This window comes from Malaclemys terrapin, chromosome 19, assembly GCF_027887155.1.
Source record: "Malaclemys terrapin pileata isolate rMalTer1 chromosome 19, rMalTer1.hap1, whole genome shotgun sequence".
Classification (NCBI taxonomy): domain Eukaryota; kingdom Metazoa; phylum Chordata; order Testudines; family Emydidae; genus Malaclemys; species Malaclemys terrapin.
The window spans coordinates 18,555,450-18,576,975 of NC_071523.1; the positions used below are offsets into that span (position 1 = coordinate 18,555,450).

A 21,526-nucleotide genomic window follows, 5' to 3' on the forward strand; every position below is an offset into this window, starting at 1 on the left:
TTTGCATTGAACTTCGTCGAGCAGGAATCAAGTTAAGCTCAATACAGCAGAGGCAGCTCCGATTGTTAAGTGAGTTTCTGCTTTGACTCCTCCGACAGAAAGCAGGTATCCCTGACATTGCTGGATTAAACAAGCTGGTTGGTGGGAAATTATGAATTACTCCCCTCAACCAAACTCACAGGAAGGGTTTGTGAGAACTAAATTATACTCTTCTGTTTCCACTACTGGAATAAACATGGTGATCATGCTCTTGCAAGCTGCCTAGTCTCTAGTTTATTATAACGGAATGGCAGAGGGCCCATTTGAATGTACAGTACCGATAAAACACACTCATTAGCAGCCCAGTTTGTACAGCTGCTTCTGAACAAAGACACTTATAAAGCAACTACAGAAAGGGTGTGCAGGAAACACCATGGAAAGCAGGCTTAACTTTGCTTTACAGCAAGTTGCTTTGCAGTCAAGAAACATCTTTCTTTTTTCCCATCACCAACCTGACCTCAACTGTTTAAATGTTTGCATCAGGAAAAATTAGGGTGAGAGCAGACTGCCAACTCTGTATGCAGATAAGCTTCGGTCCTCTTTCAGATTGTTGTTAAGGCCTTTGGCTGAGATTTTCAAAGCAGTTTGGGGCTTTGAATTTCAACAGGACGTATGTGTCTAAATCCCCTAGATTGCTTTGAAAACCAAACCAAAACCTCTGTTTTTCCCAATGACTAGCACTGCTCTTAAAGCCAGATCTGAGTTTTCCTGCATGCAATAGTGTGTGGAATGGGTCAGCATGCTGCCTAACACTGAGCGCCAGTTTCAGATGTTGCTGGAATCACACCAGCTCACAATGGGGCTCCATTGGGCTCTGAATGTATTACTGTGGGGATGCAGTTGCAAATAGCTCAGGGTTAAAACCAACAGCTGGTAACCAGCAATAAATTTTTAACCTCTGACATCAGAAATTGCAGGGTCGGACAGAGCAAGCTCCTTTTCTCTGACCTTCTGGAGTCAAATAAATCTTTCAGTCTCTTAGGCCCAAAGGACCTTTCCGCTATTTTCAGACTCCTCAGCACCGGTATTCCTTGACTGTAAATACCCTCTGTAGTGGGAGAGTTTTATTCTTTGTAATTACTTTGCTTATTACGTTTTTAATAAGGGCTTCTTGCTAAGTGTCAGGAGATCTCTTTTCGCCACTCTTTCTCATGCAGACAGCTTTTAATTTGTTTTAACTTCTTGGACCAGACTCCAGGATAACGACAACATATTTCTACAGCCTCCTTTGTCCCCAAACACTTTAGAATCAACGTGTGCAATAATACTTTTCTTTCTGAGTAGTTAGAGCTGAGGAGTCCTGACCCCGACTCCCCCAGTCCCTGCTCTATTTCCAGCTCTGGGTTACCTTGGGGTGACTCACTGAATAGTTCTATGTCTCAGTTTCCCAGTTTATAAACTGAAGGTAACAATGGAACCAACCCCACCAGGGGTTTAATTAGGATTAACTGATTCATCTCTGTAAAGCACTTTGAGGGCCTCTTTTACTTATTTTAGCACAAAGTCTGTCCAATTGTTTCTGTGCTTTTACCAAGAACTTCCTTTCACACACGGGTATTTAAATTACCATGTGTGCCCAACAAGGGTTTACAGGTAAAACACCTGGAAAACAGCCCAGTGGGGATTTCAATCACTGAACCATCCGGGGGTGCTTAGTTCACAAGTTTCATTCTGGGCTAATCACTAATAAAAAAATAATTGCAGCAAGTTGAAATCAAGACGAGTGTTCTGTGAAAAGGCCTCCAGGTGGCTGAGGTCCAAATGTGCACCCAGTTCCACCGTGCATGAGATTACAGACAAAATATTCAGAGAGTCTAGTTTTATTTTTAATACTCCTATCAACTTGCTGCTTTGAACCCAGCCCAACTGCCTCCTCTCTGGCAGGGGAGAGGAATATTTCAGATTCAATCAGCCACTGGCAAAGGTTTTGTTCCGGACCCGTTGCCAAAGCTGCCCACAAAAGGCAGAAAAAAGCTGGTTCTCCTGCTTCTGAAGATTTCATTATCTGTCGCACCACTGAGTGCCCCAAAAGTCAGGCTGGTTTAAACTGTGCAAAAAGTAGATTTTTCTTATCAGCAACTTGAAGGAACTCCTGTGCTTTCAAAGCAGTGAGCAGGGATATAGCGATGAGACTCCCATACAGACAGAGTGACCTGGCCACTTGGGCAATTCAGCTGTAAACCTTATCTTCACTGAGAGGCACCTTCTCTTGGGTCTCCACAGAAACACTTGATTGCACCTTTATCTTCTTTATATTGTTGATGGTTGCAAATTACTTCTAATATCTCCTAGCTCTTCCCCCAGCAGAGTGAACTTTGTATATTATCCAGAGGAGAGAGGCTTTTTTCACGGTAATGGAGCGTATCTAGGGACTGGTAAATTAATACTTGTTTACTTATGTCCTCCTGCTGGTTCACTAAAATACATACAAAGTACTCCTCTCAAGATGCATTTAGAGTATCAGCATGTTCCTTGTTTTATAACCCAGGAGAAAGCATAACAATATAGCTTCCCACCAGAGCGCACACAAACCACAATCCATAAATTGAATAAAAGGAAGCAAACTGATTCTGATTAGGAAGGAGCATTCTCAGAACACAGAGATTCTGGGTAATTGGAATGGCAGATGCTCAAGTGAATATTAGCGCTGCTCACCATCAGACTGACCTTCTCCTGGTTTATCACTTTTCAGAATAAGTGATGCCTTGATGCATGCAATACCTTGGGCAATGGTCTTGTAAAATTTCTATTTATTGGTCTGTTTCACCCTCCCACCCATATGGCCCTTGTCACCATAGCATTTGAACTAAATAGGTTTAGGGTTGGTCAACACTTGGAGTGGAGACTACCAAGGAATTCCCATGAATGGTGCAGGAGGTGGTGCTGGTGACTCAGTACAGACTGAATCAGGATCACTGATTATACTCAAGCAATAAAAACAGTCATTGGGTTCAAACTGAGACTCAATCTCCCTCCAGAATCAAGAAGAAGGAGGAGGAGGAAGGCAACTATTCATTCCTCCGTTATTTAACCCCCTCTCACTCCTCGGCAAGCTTGGAGTACTGCAAATCACAGGGCCCGGTGCTAACTAACCAAAAAAAGTCCATATGTTACCCACCCTGCTGAGCCTAATTTTGTCTCTTTCCCAAGCCACTAGCCGTCGGCACAAGGCACCCAAAGTGGATCTGTTTATTGTGGCTTTAGAGGAGGCATCAAAGAAAGATGTACCTGCGAGAGGGTCTGTCGTTGCTTAGCGTCTAAAAAGTTCAAGAGGAATCCCAGCTCCCCGGGGCCTTTCTTCGCTAAAGTGCTCAAGGAGCGAGCAGCAGGCAGCATGTTGCTCCTCTTCAGTTGCAGCACTGCAAGTCGAGCGTTGGCAGATGTGTCGGCTATCGCCTGGCCAAACGACTCCTGAAGGTGTAGAAGGGCGTTCTCGTACCTCCCTGTTGGTCAATACCAATAAAGTGACTAATTAACATAAACCCAGCCCAGAAAGATACACCCAGGAAACCTACAACAATTATATCAGTGTTACAGCCAAATCACTCTGTTGTTCTAAGTTGGCACCGAGGGTTTTGATTTTCACCTTCTACTTGCAATAATCAACTTTTAGACTATGGCAACAGATGCTAAGCATTTGGAGTTCTTTTGTAAGTGAACTGGTTACTATGGAACAACTAACTGAGAATCTGTAACCACGTCTGATTGTCTTGGGTCTTCTAAACATTTCCTTTGTTTTCATCAGTATAAAAAAAATGTGACTTTCTCAACCAGTTCCCTGTGACTCACTATGCTGTGACTATGATCACGCCGTCTCTAGCCTGTTAAGTTTTGGGACTGGAAGGGACCAGGTCTCATCTATGTTCAGCACTGAGCACCACACTGGCACTAGTCAGATGCTACATAATCCCTCCTTTCAGTGCAGAACTCAACTCAGCTTTAACTATGGAGCTACCACTGCCCCCCCACATAAGAGTAAATACCCGCCAGCCTGTTCAGTAGTTAGGTTGGGAGGTCTCAAAAGAAGGGCCCTGTCTGAAGTGTAGCTGGTGATGGCTTCTGGGTCGGCACTGGTGATGACCTTGCATGGGGATAATAGGCACCTTTCCCATTCCAGTGCTCTCTTGGAAGAGATATAACATGGAGGTCATGCCCACTGAAGATTTCATAGCCTTTTCCCAAGAGGTGGGGTGTTAGCCTGAATGTCCATCCCATTCTAGTTTGAGTTCTCACCTTCTGCCTCCTTACATTCACCTGCAGTTCCAGGGCGATGAAATATTCTGACATTTCTCTCCTAAACGGTTGTATAGTGTGGCTGTGAAACACTTGCTGCCTTCTATCCCAGGAATCTTGACATTCCCACAGTAGGCAAAGTGATTCCCGCATGCAGCATATGTAAAGTACTTTGGGGGTACACGGTGATGCATAGTATCATGGTATCTATAACCGAACTCTTACTCAGTTAAAATGACCTGCTGAACAGGAGGAAAAGAACTTACCACCTGCAATTAAGATGTCTGTATATAAGATGTGACATCTTGCTTCCTTGCTGTTAATTTTAATTAAAGATCCACCAATCACAATGAGATCCTTGAGAGTCTCTTCCTTTGGAAGGTCCTTATTGGCCACAAGTTCGGTTAACACAGTCCTGCAGTGGTCAAGTAGCCACTGAGTGATGAGCACTTGGGCTTCATGCTTTAAGGATAGGATCTCTGGGATTACCACTGCTGCATCCTCTTTGAGGGCTGAAGTCAAATCCTGCACTGCCTCCTACATGGAAAACAAGAGCTAATAATAAAATAATAATAATAACAACAATAATCATATAATAATGTGTTAATAATTGGCCCCTTTCTAGTGACTTCTATTCCCAAATCTGACACTGGCACACTGTGGGGTCTTGGGCAAGCTGCTTAGCCTTATTGTGCCTCAATTTCCCCATCTGCAATACTGGGATCATACTATTAATAACCTCACGGAGGGGTTCTCAGATTCAATGCACTACTGCTTGTAAAGTGCTTTGAGATCTTCAGATGTGAGGTGCAAGAGAAGGACAAAATGTTATTTCTGAGAAAAGAATAAGCTACGTAACCAGAGCCCTAATTTTGCAACCAAGAGATAGAAGGAATAGAAGTTCTTACCAGTGACCTGCTGAGCTGCTTCCTAAATGGAGCCATCAGCAGTATGGCCTTGGGATATGTCTACACTACAACTGGGAGCGTCTCCCCCATCACTAGCATATGTCTATCTAGCACTAGCAAGGTTCAAGCTAGCATGCTAAAAATAGCAGTGTGGATGTTCCAGCTTGGAGTCTCAAGCCTAGGGGGTGACGGGGTAAGTCTGCAGTGTAGACATACCCTTAGTGTCTGACATTCTGCTGTGCTCCAGGAGGCCTGATAGGGTGTGTGCATGGGAAAGAACCAGCTAAAATACCTCACCACGGCGTTCAATTCCATCCAATGGGTCAGCGCATTGATCCAATGGCAGTAAAGCCCATCAGCTTTAGAGATTTTCTTCACCTCACTCACACTTTGAGTGGACAAGGAGAGAGGAGGAAATACAGCATAACCGTGCGAGTCAGATGGAGTGTCTGATGACCCTGGATTCATTAGAATTCCAGTCCTGGTAGTTTCTCTCTCTGTCTCCCAAATCTCAGTCTGACTCCATCCAGACACTCCCCACCCCCACCGCTAGGAGAGAGATAGTAGAGGACAAGGGGAATGAGTAGCAAATAGCTTATTCCTCTGGTAGGCTGGAAAGGATTGTTACTCCTCCGTGTAGTCCATTAGAAAAACACTGTTTGAAAAGTTTAATTAGATTGAACAAGAAAGATCATTACAGTTCACTTTTATGCTCCTTTAAAAAAAATGTCCAAAGCCAAAATGGTATTTAATTAAAGCTTTTTAAATTAGTTTGTAAACCAAAGAAACAAATGCCTTCCATTTCAATAAACCATTCAATAAGTAATCTGACTGGCAAAATTAAACCCTATTGCTTATTGTGATGTGCCTGCTATCTCGAAAAGCAGGCAAGCAAGCAATCATGGGACTATCATTAGGCAACCACTGGGGGCCTCTTATGTGGAATATTTTGCATTTAAAGGCCAATTTAATAATAACATTTTCTATATCAATTCTGTTTAATATTCATAAAGAGGTTTTTTGAAATCACCTTCATAACGGTCTCCTTTGGTAGGATCTGGGAGGGAGTATTTCTCCTCATCACCTCTACACTGTCCTTAATACATTCATGGAATCTGTCTGCAAACATAACCTAGCTCTGTTAGTCGGAGGACAGAGAACGTCCAGAGTGCTGTGTAACAGTACCGGTCCAGCCGTTGATCTGCGGGAATGTTGCATGGTGATTCATGCAAGGGACTTGGGAGCTAGGACACTTGGGTTCAGGTTTTGTCCATCACTCACTATCTAACATTGTTATCAAGTCATTTATTCGCTCTGTGCCTCAGTTTACCCCTTTTGGTATACCAGTAATATCTGTCTACCCCAGAGGGTTGTTCTGAGGCTTACTAATGGTTTGTCTACGTTGAAATAAAAAAACCTATGGCTCCGAGTCTCACACCTCAGGTCAGCTGACTTGGGCTTGCGGGGCTCAAGCCACAGGGCTATCCAATTGCAGTGCAGATGCTCGGGCTGAAGCCCAGGCTCTAGACCCTCCTCCCTTGCAGGGTCTCAGAGCCTGGGCTCCAGCCCAAGTCCAAACATCTACAATTCTATAGCCCTGCAGCTGAAGCCCCGTGAGCCTAAGTCAACTGATCTGGGCCAGCCGTAACAGTGCCACAGGTCTTTTAACTCAGTATAGACGTACCTTTAATGTTTGCTAAGGGCTCTAGGAATGCAAAATATTGCTGCCCCTTCTTCTGCCGCAGGAACTGACTGTGATCAGAGTCTAAGGCAGACAGCAAACTCAACTGCTGCTGACGCAGCTCCCTCTCCAAGATCCTGTCTACAGAACCTTGAATGATTAAAAACTAACAGCAACATAGCATGTCTTCCCAAGACTGAACATTTGCTCGCATGCTAAGAAGACGAACTCGGAAGACCACGTGTAAGTACCTTCTTGTGATGCCTGCCATGACGGTATTACGCCTGCCACAAGTGGAGCTAGTGCACGCCCCCGCTTTAACTAGATTCCTCCATGGCGATTGCACTGCTACACAAAATGTGCCTGTCCTTATCTGTGGTGATTAATGGAGGAAGGCTGGGAATGATGTAGAAATGGACAGTTCCATTTGGCAAGCTTAGCCACCTGCCATACATCCTCTAGCACATTTTAATGAATGATTTCCGTGCAGTGTGTTCATATCTGGCATGTACACAAAAGGGCTCAGACCCAGAGCCTGGGAGAATCTTATACAGTATGGGTGAAATTCATTCCTGCATAGGAGGCTAGCACAAGTCCTAAACATCAGTTCAATTCATTAATTAAGTGGGGCATAGGTCTTCCGTGGGGCGTCTGCATAGGGGTGACTTTTACCCTTTGAAAATTTTCCTCTGTGCCTATCATTTTGCAAAGCTTTGCAAGCAGATGCTAAAGATCTCTGGTCTCGGCAGGTAAATAATGTTAGGCAAGCTGTTCTCTGGCTGCAGGGTTGCCCTCTTATGAAACAGCTTGCAGGCTCAGAGCCTTAAAGTGTGGGCTCCTCAAGCGTGAGGCTTCCCCCCTCTTTTGTCTATTCAGCACTGAACATACACTCTGAGCTTTAATAATCGTAATAATATTTCTTGCCTAAATTGGAGATGAAATCCACTTGTTCCCCTGCCCCTGGCTTCCCTGACGTCCACACGAGCATTTTGCAAATTGGGTTTTAAAGGAGTTACAACAGTGCAGTGAAAATGCACATTTGCTGTTTTATACTCTGAACATTTGGGAAACGGCAGGCTTTTAACAAGCGGTTGAGATGACCACCCAATGGGCTATGAAACATCTTGCCAAAATTGAAAGCAGACCTTCCAAAGACCTTGGAGGGGAAAAGCAGACAGCACGTGGAGAACTGGAACAGATTGGGCACTAAGCAGTACTGCTCGCTAGACAGCAAGTCCAGGGCTTTGTTTCTGAAACTTTCTTATCTTAATGACATCTTTTATTTTCTTTCTCTTTCCTCAGCCTCGAGCCCTTAACAAAATCAGTACATGCTGCATCAGGTCCGAGATTTTATCCCGCAAAGGATCAGATTAGGCAGCTGGTTTCTATTATTTCCCCCAATCTCTCTTTTACATGGACAAGCACATTCCCTGTAACAAACAAACAGCAGTTCAGATTGCTGGATGCCTGTCTCTGTACAGCCACAGTTTGTACGGAAAGGGAGCATGATCTAGTGGGTTGAGCATGAGACTGAAAGTCAGGAGTTCTGGCATGGAGTCTCTTCCCCACGCTCCTGCTGACTTACTTTAGTGACCCTTGGGCAAATTACTTAACTTCTCTGTGGTCTAGTTTCCCCATCTGTAAAATGGGGATGATAAATACAGCCCTACCTCATGAAGGGGGTTGTGAGGGTTGATTAATTAACCTCTGTGGAACACCTTGAGCTCCTGGGATTAAATGCTTTATAAATGCAAAGCATCATTACTATTTAATATGGGTATTGGAGTTGGTCATGATATAATTTCTAAATACTTAGGCTGGGACATAATCTGGCCCTATCACAGCCATTCAGGAGAGTAAGGGGGGGGGGAGTAAAATGCCTCCCTAGATAGCCATGCTAGCACTCCCCATATCATGGCTGGGCCGTAGGGGATGAGGGGATAAAGGTGGGGCCGTCTTGATCTGTCTCTGAGCAGGTAGATGGGGAGGGGCTGAAGGTAGTTGGAATGTTAGTTCCTTTGCCTCCATGTGCCCGGCAATGGAACGGGCGGGGCGTGGTGAGGAAGTCAGCTGCACCAGTAAAGCGGTGGTGCAAATGATTTCCCTGTGGGAGAAAAAGAGCATCAGGGAAGGAGCTGAGACTGCGTCACATTTACTTCCCAGAACTCCTCCTGGGGTGCTGCAGATGTGCACTGCCCCTTGCCCAAAGCTTTCAGCAAATGTGCAATCTCACCCTTCACAGCTACAGACCCCTGGGGTTACAGGGCCACAGCTGCAATAAAAATGCTAATGACGTGACTTTAAAATTTCTCACCAATAATCCCTTAGATTACTAACCACTGACATAATAGTTTGACACCCAATTCTGCAGCACTTACTGATGTGCCCAGTTCTATTAACTTCTCAGCCTAGAAGGATGCTTCTGAATATGAATCACAAGAAGTAAGCTTCATAAAGAGTCCGTAAATATTCATTTGAGGGCTGCAGGTCTGTTTAGTTCCTATTTGCATTTCACTCCTGTTGCACAATGAAATCAAAACTGCTCAATTTCACATTTGTTTACAAGCTTCTAGTCAGTTTCACTTTCTAGTTCCGGCACTCTGAGGGCAGTGCAATTTTTGGGTTGCAAGCTTACAAGGGAAGGCGTGAGCTATTCAAATATTTTCACTGACTTTTTGTTTTTTAAAAGAAGAAAACATTCTGGTTGGTACTCTTTGTTTAAAAAAAAACCCCAAAACCTCTTACATTTTATTGAAATGTTTGAGTAAGACTGAAAAAGGTATAGTCACAAGCCATCAACAGTGACAATATTTTTAAAATATTCATCTGGAAGAAGGGCCAGTTGTTATAAATGAGGCATCTTTCTTCCAATGGAAAAAACAAGAACAAATCAAGAGTCAATTCTTGACTTGATATGAATGCTTTGGATAAAAAGCAGGAGGGTCTGTCTATATGAAAGTCTATGATGTTGGTCTATGTATCTGTTTTTTACTTGTTTACTCTCATCAGTTTAATGAACAAACCACAGATCATACAGCTTCAAGACCTCCTCGTCTCATTCTATTAGTGTCTCTGCATAAGACACTGATCAGTTTCCATCTTTCCAGGAAGTGGCCCTGATCCTATAATGAATCCCATCTCCTGGGCTTCCTGTAACGTAGTTAACCACATTATAATGGTGAAGTTCCTTTGGACAGTTGAAATACTGCTATGAGTACAGGCTGTAATGATTTGTATCTTTGAACTTGTATCTTTCTTTGTTAATACTCAGAAAAGAAGTGCAGATGTCTCCCAAAACACAATGAATAGATTTTCCGTAAAATTGAATCACAGAGATATATTGCATTTTGGTAGCAATTTGTCTCCAATAGCTGGCATTTGCCCAACGTATGGGCATGGTTTCTTGCCTGAGCATATCTCTTTCAAGGAAAATTTGCATCAATAGTGTTACAGCTGGACCAAGCGGGGAAGGAGACAGACATAGACACAGAGAGAGCTAAGAGAAACACAACTTCCCACTGTCCTCCTTTATTGTTCTGACTGCAAAACACAGTTGCCAACTTTCAAACGGGAAATAAGCACCCCGACTTTCACAATAAGCCAGAAATCAAGCTAATCCCATTTCAAAACAAGGCCAAAACAAGCCAATCCCTTAGAATCCCAACACTCTATGTGACTAGATCCCCCCAGCGTGCAGTCGGGTACTGTGGTGGCCCTGCTGTGCACCCCTGACTCTCTCTCCCCCTTGCCCCTGCTTGCCCCTTGCCCCTACTTGCCGGAGCCAATCAAAAAAAAAGAAGCAACAAGCTACAACAAGCCAAAAACTAGCCAACAAGCAACTCACAAGCCAATTAAGCCAAAAACAAGCCCAATTTCTGCATTTTTCTGCAGGTTTGGCATGTCTGCTGCAAAACTGAAATGAACACAAAAATGAGTCTGTACACTGTGTGTGTGTGTGTGTGTGTGTGTGTGTGTGTGTGTTCAGACATTTAAATGGACAGGACATCAGAAATGCGAGCTAAGTTTTGGACAGTCATATTTCACCAAAAGAGCTGAATGATTAGTATAGATGAAGAGGGGTGGCACAAGGTCATGTAAATCCAGCATCAGTCCTCAGAATAGGACCGAAGAAAGTAGACATAAGTGGTGCAGAGGACTTGTTCTCACACCTTCTGCATAGGGGTGAATTTCACCCCACCAAAAGAAATTACTAAAGCAAATTCCACTGTAATAATTGCTCCAGTTCTTCAGAATTAAAAAACAAACAAAAACCCTTAAAATATCACACGGAGCTAATAGTATTAATATCAACCAATGTGGAACTACACAGCGACAGATTTACAGGGATGTCCTCAAACCTAGACATCCTTCCTCAGAGACCTTACCCTTTGTTGTCATCTTTTTAACATCATTCCTGGAGTCACCACTCTTTCAAGCAACAGCTCCCTGGATCACAGCACAGTATCTGAAAATCAGTACCGGTAGATGCCATCCAGCTATTTGTACCACTAATGGGTAACAGTGCTGACAGGGATGCTCTACACCAAGACGGTGGCATTTTTGTTATATATTTTGGAAGGTGATTGATTGGGTGAAATACCTAAAAATCCGTCTTTGGACCCACATGCCACTTGTGCTCAAAATGAGACATTGCAGCCTGCTCGTAAGTGTTAAGAATGTTTGGTATGTTAGATCTCGACTTCGTGAAAACACAAACGTCTCTGAGCTTATTGAATGTGGCAGAAGGAGGGTCACTGGATCAGCTTAGGTCAGCGTCTTGTTTTAATAACAGAGGGGCTATTGGCTAAAAAGGGATTTTAAGATTGTCAGGAGAAATCACATCTCTGCAATGTAAACCATCTTGGCTTGGCTGCTTCTGCTTACAACTTGTTTGCAAAGTCAAAGGATATTAAACCTGCTTCTAATGAATGTGCATACAATGTTCCCTATGTTCATTCACTTGGGAAAGGTTTTTGCATGGATTGATAACTGCAGTCCAAGCCAAAATAAACATGAACACGGTGGATCACTTTCAGGGGGCTTTATATCATGTAATTCATCTCCTGATAGAGACATTTTTCACTTTTTACAAGATTTTGCTCTGACGTCAGGCAGGTGGTTCTGCTGCACAATACCCATGATTAGGGTGTTATTTACTTGTATGCAGAAAGGTGGCATGATTACAAATAGAGGAATTGTTAAAGATTAGAAGTGGACAACAGAGAAATCACAAAAGAGTCAGGACATCTGGGTTCTATTTCCAGCTCTCCCATTGACTTGCTGCGCCACTTTAGGTGAATTAGTCAACATCTGTACAGTGCTTCAAACATTGCAGGTGGGGTTTCAAAAGCATTTATCATTGATCAAACTCCACTCCCACTGAAGTCAACTCCCATTAACCTCAGTGGGAGCAGAGTTAGGCCAATGCTGACTGCTTTTGAAAAATGCCACTCCTAAAGCACTATGCAAATGCTAGATACTACTAGCTAGAGTGGGGAGGGGCAAGCATCTTTACTTTTTTTTCATTTCACCTCTCACACATAGGTTGCCTGCTGAATTTTGAATACTCCAATCCCCGAGTTGGAATATCTTTGATGGAGACAATCATATAAATCATACAGCTACTGGAGGTGAGCGAATTCACAAATGCACCCCTGAATCTGAAATTGCCAAATTCCAGCTGAATAGCCAAACATTGGCTCAGCTCTGTGTATGACCTGGGGCAAGTCACTTATTTTTTCTAAATCTCTAAAAGGAGGCACAGAGAGACTATGTCAATACTAATACTTGCCTAATTATTATTGTTATTATTAGAATTGCAGGATTACCTAGGGACCCCAATCATAAACCAGGACTCTATCGTGTTAAGCGTGGTACAAAAAGACAGTCACTATCTGCAAGAGGTTACCGTCTAAGCAAGGACCTCATGAGGGTGTTATGAAGCATTCTATAGAAAACATTGATGGAGCCAAACCAAGACCCCAGATCCAAATTCTCCTGGGAGGGAATTCATTAAGGATCCCATTTAGAGCCTACTGAAATCAAAGGAAAGACTCCCATGGGATTTGGACCACACTCTCAATACTTCACTACCAATATCTTGCTCCGCTCTAGTCAGACCCATCGGAGGGGTTTATATGAACTGAGTGTGTATCCGTGTGGGGGAAGATCTTGGCCCTTTCCCTAGTGAAGAGGTGTCCATATCCTAGCTGGCCCCCTTCGGGGCCAAGAATTGAATAGGCCATGGAGCCTGAGCTATCTTTGCACCACTAGAGGTGTTTTTTTCTAACTGAAGACTAAGGAACACTGGTTAGGCAATATGTAGGGGACTTACATGGATGCTGTCTAGGCCAATGCTGACCTGTGGCTAAATCAAGGATTTTCGTGTCTAGCTCACTCAGTCTGGCACTATTCAGCTAAGCACAAAACGTGACATGAAGCCTGTGCTTTGTTGGACTACATACGTGGCAGCACATGGCTAGAAGTTCTGCATGTTTTTCCCCTGCAGAGAGAGTTGGTGTTTCATCAGTGAGAGAGAGATGCCCTATGGACTCTCTATCAGGTCTCTGAGCCTCCTCTCTGGTATTTCATTCTGCAACCTAAGGAAGGACTTCATGGGACAGTTGTGTGAGAACTACGTGGGTCTACACCGTACTCAGCATGAAGGAAGCAGCACAGGGCGCATGCTTGGCACAACCGAATGCCTGCACTGGGCAAAGCTCACCTTGTGCAGAGGGTCAGCACAATGCCTATGACAACCACTCCGCTCCTTAAACTGGCACTTGAGCGAGCCTTACGTGGGGTCTGAACCTGGCACGATCACTCTGATGTGTGGAGTGGGTAGGAAAAAAGGCTTCTCAATGCCCTATCATACACAAATCATCACTTTCCATTCCCCAAACCCAGGATGTGCCCTGTACCATGCTAACCACTTCTCTTGGATGGATGTCTAAAGGAGTGATCTGCCAACAGCCCGGCAGGGTTTGAGACTCAGATCAGAGCGTTGCTCAGATAGAATAACGTTCTTGATAAAGTGCTTCCCTGGCTGTGAGACTCCGTGCACTGGAAGAGCAGTCACAGCATTCCAACAGCCAATACAAACACGATAAAACGCTGGAGGAAAATGAGGCAACTCCTCCATTGCAGAGAGTGAGGGAGAGGAGCTCTGTGGATGCCAAAATAATTGGATAAATAGACTGAGAAATATATTCCTGGTGGAGGCAGGAAAACGCATTTAGACCTAGTAGTTCTAAGCACATAATTCAAGAAGGAGTTGCTGTCATGAAACAGTTTCTGTTCTGCTCCTCAGGTATAAATCCAGCGTTAAGCCACTCAGGCCAATGGAATTACTCTGGACTTACAGAGGAGTAAACGAGTGCAGAATTGGGCTCAGCAGGTGTAAACTGACATAGCTCCAATGAATTCAATGGAGTTGTGCCAGTTTATAACAGCCAAGGACCTGGCCCAGTACCTCCAATGTTGCTAAGTTCAGTGGTGCTTTGAGATCTACTGATGGAAAGTGCTATATAACAGCCGGGTATTATTAATACTGGCCCTGCAAGAGGCAGATGACGCAGGCAAAAGTCTGACATGTGCCACTTAGCTTGAGGGTAATGAATGAAGCCCTGAAGTGTGACATACCACAAATCATACATGGATGTGCTGTGTAGATGTAGCAATATTGGTTTGGCATCTAGTGCTGCTATCCTCTTTTTTCCACTGGAACAGACAATGTAGCAACAAATGTCAGAGGGGCTTTTTTGTAGCATCGCATATGATTGCATGGTAGTGACGCAAATGAGGATGTGACTACGAGTTCTTCTTCCTGTCCTCTAGACACAGGCAATTGATTTATTAATGGAGGGGGAGGGATAGACATGCACACAGGAAGAGCAGGATACCGCTTTGAGCGATGGCTTTGATCTTGCATCACATGCTGCCTGACAGCAGCATGTTTCTGCTTTGGAGCCTAGGCAGTGAATGATCGGGGCAACAAATCTACAGAAGTACCCTGGGCCACATTGGATCAGGCCTTTTGCATGCAGCAGAGCATTTGAATAATCTCAACGGGCGTCTGCACACACAGCCCACATATCTGACCATTTACAAGACATTTTTAGATCTTAAAATAATATTTCATCTTCTTGGCCGTGTTAAGTGCAGCCCACACGTACACAGTGTGGCACTCTGGCCCCTATAGATACTGGGCCACATGTAGAGACGAATGAGCCTGCTATGATCTTGGCGTTAACATATCCGCCTCTTTCCACTCACACAGGTGAGGCTTATGCGCAGATCCAGAGATGCTCCGTTCAAGCCCCATTGCTAACAACCCATCCAGGACATTGTGCAATGCAGTGATTCTCACCTAGGGGTAGGTGCACCCCTAGGAGTACACAGAGGTCTTCCAGGGGGAACAGCCACTCATTTAGATATTGGCCTAGTTTTACAACAGGCTACATAAAAAGCACGAGCAAAGTCAGTACAAACTAAAATTTCATACAGACAGTGACTTGTTTATATTACTCTGTATCCTGTACACTAAAATGTCAGTACAATATTTATAGTCCAATGGATTTATTTTCTAATATGGTAAAAATTAGAAAGTAAGTAATTTTTCAGTAACAGTGTGGCTGTGAAACTTTTATATTTTGATGTCTGATTTTGTAAGCAAGTAGTTTTTAAGTGAGGTGAAACATGGGGGTACGCAAGACAGATCAGACTCCTGAAAGGGGTACAGTAGTCTGGAAAGATTGAGAGTCACTGGTGTAATATATACACGGACTTAGGCCCAGGCATCAATACATTTAGGGCCCAACCTTCACCCCACTTGAATTCGATAGCAGATTTCCCATTGATTTCAGTGGGGGCATCGTCAGACACATGGAGCCTGAGATAATTCTTGCAAATATTTTATATTTATTGGGCAACACGGGACATTAATCTAACAATACCTTTTGCTGGTTCAGGGCCAGGTAAATGAATCCCCTTCCGCTCAGGGCCTGTATGTTTCTAGGGTCCTCCTTCAGGATGGCATTAAAATCAAAAATAGCGGTTTTCTTCTGGCCAAGGTGTCCATAACATCGGGCCCTGGTGAGAAGGGATTCTTCAGCGTAGCCACCTGGGCAAGAGAGAAATGTGCAAATCAAACAGAAAGGATGATACAGCCATCTAGTAAGAGAGCTCCAAAACTGGGACTGTGGATGAAATCACACCCCAGGAAGCGTGCTCTGCTCCACAAAAGCCCTATTTAGAGGACTTAGGTGGTACGTGGCCCTTTTGCCCCCTCGTGTAGCAGGACGTAATGCCAGCCAGCTATTCAGCTCTGAGCCTGGGGTAGAATAGCAGGAGACTGCGTTGGGGCTCGGTCCCCAGTGGCTAGAAAGCTGGGGAAAATATTTAAGCAGAATGGTGATGAAGAAACCTATCTAAAAAATGCAAAATTCTCCCCAGTGCACAAGAACCTAAACACCCCTTTCAAGCCCTCAGGATCTAATCCTACTTCCCACTGAACTCAATGGGAATTTTGCTGTTTGATTCAGTGAGACCAGTATCCAGCTCTTAGCAGAGTGTTTAGTGGTTCAACAGGGCCTTTCACCTGCACGAGGGGAATTACATGGGACTGAAGTGGTGCTTAAGGTTGGGCTGGCTCCCGGCACCGAGGTGACTTTCACCCTTCAAGGCTAAGTGTGTGAGGGGCACTAAAGAGATTATTTTGCACATGAAGCCCAGCAACATGATGGCTCCAATGTTCAGACTCGCATGCAGTGGTTTATTGGCACTCAGCTGCCAAATACTGATGCTGCAATCAGCATTTGCATCCTGTATTTCCTTGCGCTTTATCCTGTTGCTAAGTTTAGTTCTGCCCTCCTTATGCTGCGTGGCATCCGACTCTGCGACTAACACCATGGACTCACTAGATGGCTCCAAGTGAGCAGAGACTACCTCTTGGACAAGTGAGACTTTACTCTTCACTTTCCCAGTGATTGTTGCTCTTTGGAGTTTTTATCAAGTAACTGTCCAAGGTCTCTTGGATGTCTCCTCTGAAAGCATAATTGGTTCTTAATGCCTATTTGAACAGTGTAATTTGTTTTGATAATCTCCCCCCCCCCACACACAACCTGATGTGTCTGAAAAATGAAGGAAGGAAAATGGTAACTTCCCAAGTGAAATTTCTAAAATGATTCCACCCCAATGGACATATTCCTGACCTCCCTCCCACATTGCTGCACTTGCTACAGTTACGATAACCGCAGGGGACTTGAACCCTTGAAAACATCTGGGGCGGGAACTGCCCCGGCATGGAGAGACGCAGCTGTTTGGTTTCTGTCAACTGCAGCATTTTCAATCAGCTGTTCGCTGCACCCCTGCCATCCCTGCTGCACACAGATAACACATGATGCAGTCAGTTACACGGAAAAGCGATCACATCTCTTGTGAGCTTGGCTGTTTGCATTTTCTATCTCTCCAACCTTCCATATGAAAATGGCCCTTGTCACTGAGGATGAAAAGCCAGCATCAATAGCGTGGGCTAGATTGTGGCTTGGACTTACATATCAGTGACGTGGGGTAGGAGCCCCTTTACGTGTGGAAGCTACCCGGACCTAGGGCAGTAGATAGAAGGGGAGTGGTTGGGATGGGTGGGAAATGGGCAGAGCCCACTATGCTCTGGCTGGCACAGCGGGGTGGTATAGGCCAGCCATAAATTACTATCCCCTGGAAGCAGCAAGGACGCAGGCAGAGAATCGGGACTCAGTTGGGGATGTGCGTATAACCTCCGTTCTAGCTGAGGTAAACAAAAGTATTCACAGCCGTTCCACCACGCTAGAGATGGTGGCATGGTTCATATCCCTATGTTACATCATGATCCTAATACACGGCTGTGCAATCCCCAGAGCCATTTCCCCGTAGCCCCTCACCCAAGCTCTGATTGTCTCAGCTGCTAATCAAAGCTGCTTTCCCTTAGTGACAGCACTTTCACTAACGGCATGTTTCTTGCATTCCCCTACTCAATGCCTTGGCCAGGATTCGTACATCAACGGAATCCTCGTTCCCCAGCAGAGGTGGAGAAACCAGGCTTTGCACATCAGGCAACGAGAGAAAGAAGAATATAGAGTCTGAGGCAGAACTCCAGTTAAATACAGCAGTTGAAATCAACAAGCAGCCAAGGTGTGCACTACCCAGAGAAAAAAGAAGAACAGGAGTACTTGTGGCACCTTAGAGACTAACAAATTTATTAGAGCATAAGCTTTCATGGACTACAGCCCACTTCTTCGGATGCATATAGAATGGAACATATAATGAGGAGATATATATACACACATACAGAGAGCATAAACAGGTGGGAGTTGTCTTACCAACTCTGAGAGGCCAATTAATTAAGAGAAAAAAAACTTTTGAAGTGATAATCAAGCTAGCCGAGTACAGACAGTGTGATAAGAAGTGTGAGAGTACTTACAAGGGGAGATAGAGTCAACGTTTGTAATGGCTCAGCCATTCCCAGTCCTTATTCAAACCGGAGTTGATTGTGTCTAGTTTGCATATCAATTCTAGCTCTGCAGTCTCTCTTTGGAGTCTGTTTTTGAAGTTTTTCTGTTGTAATATAGCCACCCGCAGGTCTGTCACTGAATGACCAGACAGGTTAAAGTGTTCTCCCACTGGTTTTTGAGTATTTTGATTCCTGATGTCAGATTTGTGTCCATTAATTCTTTTGCGTAGAGACTGTCCGGTTTGGCCAATGTACATGGCAGAGGGGCATTGCTGGCACATGATGGCATATATCACATTGGTAGATGTGCAGGTGAACGAGCCCCTGATGGTATGGCTGATGTGATTAGGTCCTATGATGATGTCACTTGAATAGATATGTGGACAGAGTTGGCATCGGGGTTTGTTACAAGGATAGGTTCCTGGGTTAGTGGTTTTGTTCAGTGATGTGTGGTTGCTGGTGAGTATTTGCTTTAGGTTGGGGGGTTGTCTGTTAGCGAGGACAGGTCTGTCTCCCAAGATCTGTGAGAGTAAAGGATCATCTTTCAGGATAGGTTGTAGATCTCTGATGATGCGCTGGAGAGGTTTTAGTTGGGGGCTGAAGGTGACAGCTAGTGGTATTCTGTTATTTTCTTTGTTGGGCCTGTCTTGTAGGAGGTGACTTCTGGGTACTCGTCTGGCTCTGTCAATCTGTTTTTTCACTTCAGCAGGTGGGTATTGTAGTTTTAAGAATGCTTGATAGAGATCTTGTAGGTGCTTGTCTCTATCCGAGGGATTGGAGCAAATGCGGTTATATCTTAGAGCTTGGCTGTAGACAATGGATCGTGTGGTGTGTCCTGGATGGAAGCTGGAGGCATGTAGGTAAGTGTAGCGGTCAGTAGGTTTCCGGTATAGGGTGGTATTGATGTGACCATCGCTTATTAGCACAGTAGTGTCCAGGAAATGGACCGCTTGTGTGGATTGATCTAGTCTGAGGTTGATGGTGGGATGGAAATTATTGAAATCATGGTGAAATTCCTCAAGGGCTTCTTTTCCATGGGTCCAGATGATGAAGATGTCATCAATGTAGCGCAAGTAGAGTAGGGGCGTTAGGGGACGAGAGCTAAGGAAGCGTTGTTCTAAGTCAGCCATAAAAATGTTGGCATATTGTGGGGCCATGCGGGTACCCATAGCAGTGCCGCTGACTTGAAGGTATATATTGTCCCCAAATGTGAAATAGTTGTGGGTGAGGACAAAATCACAAAGTTCAGCCACCAGGTTAGCTGTGACATTATCAGGGATACTGTTCCTGATAGCTTGTAGTCCATCTTTGTGTGGAATATTGGTGTAGAGGGCTTCTACGTCCATAGTGGCCAGGATGGTGTTTTCTGGAAGATCACCGATGGATTGTAGTTTCCTCAGGAAGTCAGTGGTGTCTCGAAGATAGCTGGGAGTGCTGGTAGCGTAGGGTCTTAGGACAGAGTCTACATAACCAGACAAGCCTGATGTTAGGGTGCCAATGCATCAGATAGAGACAAGCACCTACAAGATCTCTATCAAGCATTCTTAAAACTACAATACCCACCTGCTGAAGTGAAAAAACAGATTGACAGAGCCAGACGAGTACCCAGAAGTCACCTCCTACAAGACAGGCCCAACAAAGAAAATAACAGAACACCACTAGCTGTCACCTTCAGCCCCCAACTAAAACCTCTCCAGCGCATCATCAGAGATCTACAACCTATCCTGAAAGATGATCCTTTACTCTCACAGATCTTGGGAGACAGACCTGTCCTCGCTTACAGACAACCCCCCAACCTAAAGCAAATACTCACCAGCAACCACACATCACTGAACAAAACCACTAACCCAGGAACCTATCCTTGTAACAAACCCCGATGCCAACTCTGTCCACATATCTATTCAAGTGACATCATCATAGGACCTAATCACATCAGCCATACCATCAGGGGCTCGTTCACCTGCACATCTACCAATGTGATATATGCCATCATGTGCCAGCAATGCCCCTCTGCCATGTACATTGGCCAAACCGGACAGTCTCTACGCAAAAGAATTAATGGACACAAATCTGACATCAGGAATCAAAATACTCAAAAACCAGTGGGAGAACACTTTAACCTGTCTGGTCATTCAGTGACAGACCTGCGGGTGGCTATATTACAACAGAAAAACTTCAAAAACAGACTCCAAAGAGAGACTGCAGAGCTAGAATTGATATGCAAACTAGACACAATCAACTCCGGTTTGAATAAGGACTGGGAATGGCTGAGCCATTACAAACGTTGACTCTATCTCCCCTTGTAAGTACTCTCACACTTCTTATCACACTGTCTGTACTCGGCTAGCTTGATTATCACTTCAAAAGTTTTTTTTCTCTTAATTAATTGGCCTCTCAGAGTTGGTAAGACAACTCCCACCTGTTTATGCTCTCTGTATGTGTGTATATATATCTCCTCATTATATGTTCCATTCTATATGCATCCGAAGAAGTGGGCTGTAGTCCACGAAAGCTTATGCTCTAATAAATTTGTTAGTCTCTAAGGTGCCACAAGTACTCCTGTTCTTCTTTTTGCGGATACAGACTAACACGGCTGTTACTCTGAAACTACCCAGAGAATGGCTGTCTGGCCTTCGGAGGAATAGGTGTGCCCTAGCTCCTTAACTGTAACATTGGGGGGGAGGATCCTTATCTCACAGTTGTGAAAATTAATGAATGCTTGTGAGGTACCCAGATATTTAATTGATAAGGGCCATATAAGTACCTAGATGAATAGTTGCAGTAAACTTAGCCATTAACATTATGATTTATTTCACCTGTTCAGTAATAAAGGAAATTAAAAACTGCACAGCTTCAATGCTTTCCCTTAAAATGTTTACAGCATCTGCCTCTTGGACCTCAGTGTTATTTAACCAACAATTATATTTTACTCAGTAAAACAAAACAAAGACATTGGTGATCAAAGGATTTAAAAAATAATAATGTTTTAGCTTTTTAAAACATTTATTTTATTTGCTTTTAAAGCGTGTACATGGGGAAAATAAGCTTTCACCGAAGTTTTCCATAAGGATAGAGGATGATTTACTTCCACCTAGTGGAGATCCACATATGGAGTGCTGCAGGACAAGTTTTATTTAAAGTCTGAGGCATTCAATTTTAGTTAGATCAGTGCAAGCA

At 44.2% G+C, this 21,526-nt stretch overlaps 1 protein-coding gene across 1 annotated transcript in view; it reads right to left on the minus strand.

The window, feature by feature from the left end:
- Positions 1–21,526, minus strand: part of TTC34 (tetratricopeptide repeat domain 34) — a 49,072-nt gene that overhangs the window by 10,489 nt on the left and 17,057 nt on the right. The window contains exons 5-7 of the mRNA XM_054008890.1: positions 15,816–15,982; positions 4,539–4,809; positions 3,268–3,482 (exon numbers count right to left, since the gene is read on the minus strand). Coding sequence (XP_053864865.1) covers positions 3,268–3,482; positions 4,539–4,809; positions 15,816–15,982 — 653 coding nt within the window. The remainder of the gene's footprint in view (positions 1–3,267; positions 3,483–4,538; positions 4,810–15,815; positions 15,983–21,526) is intronic.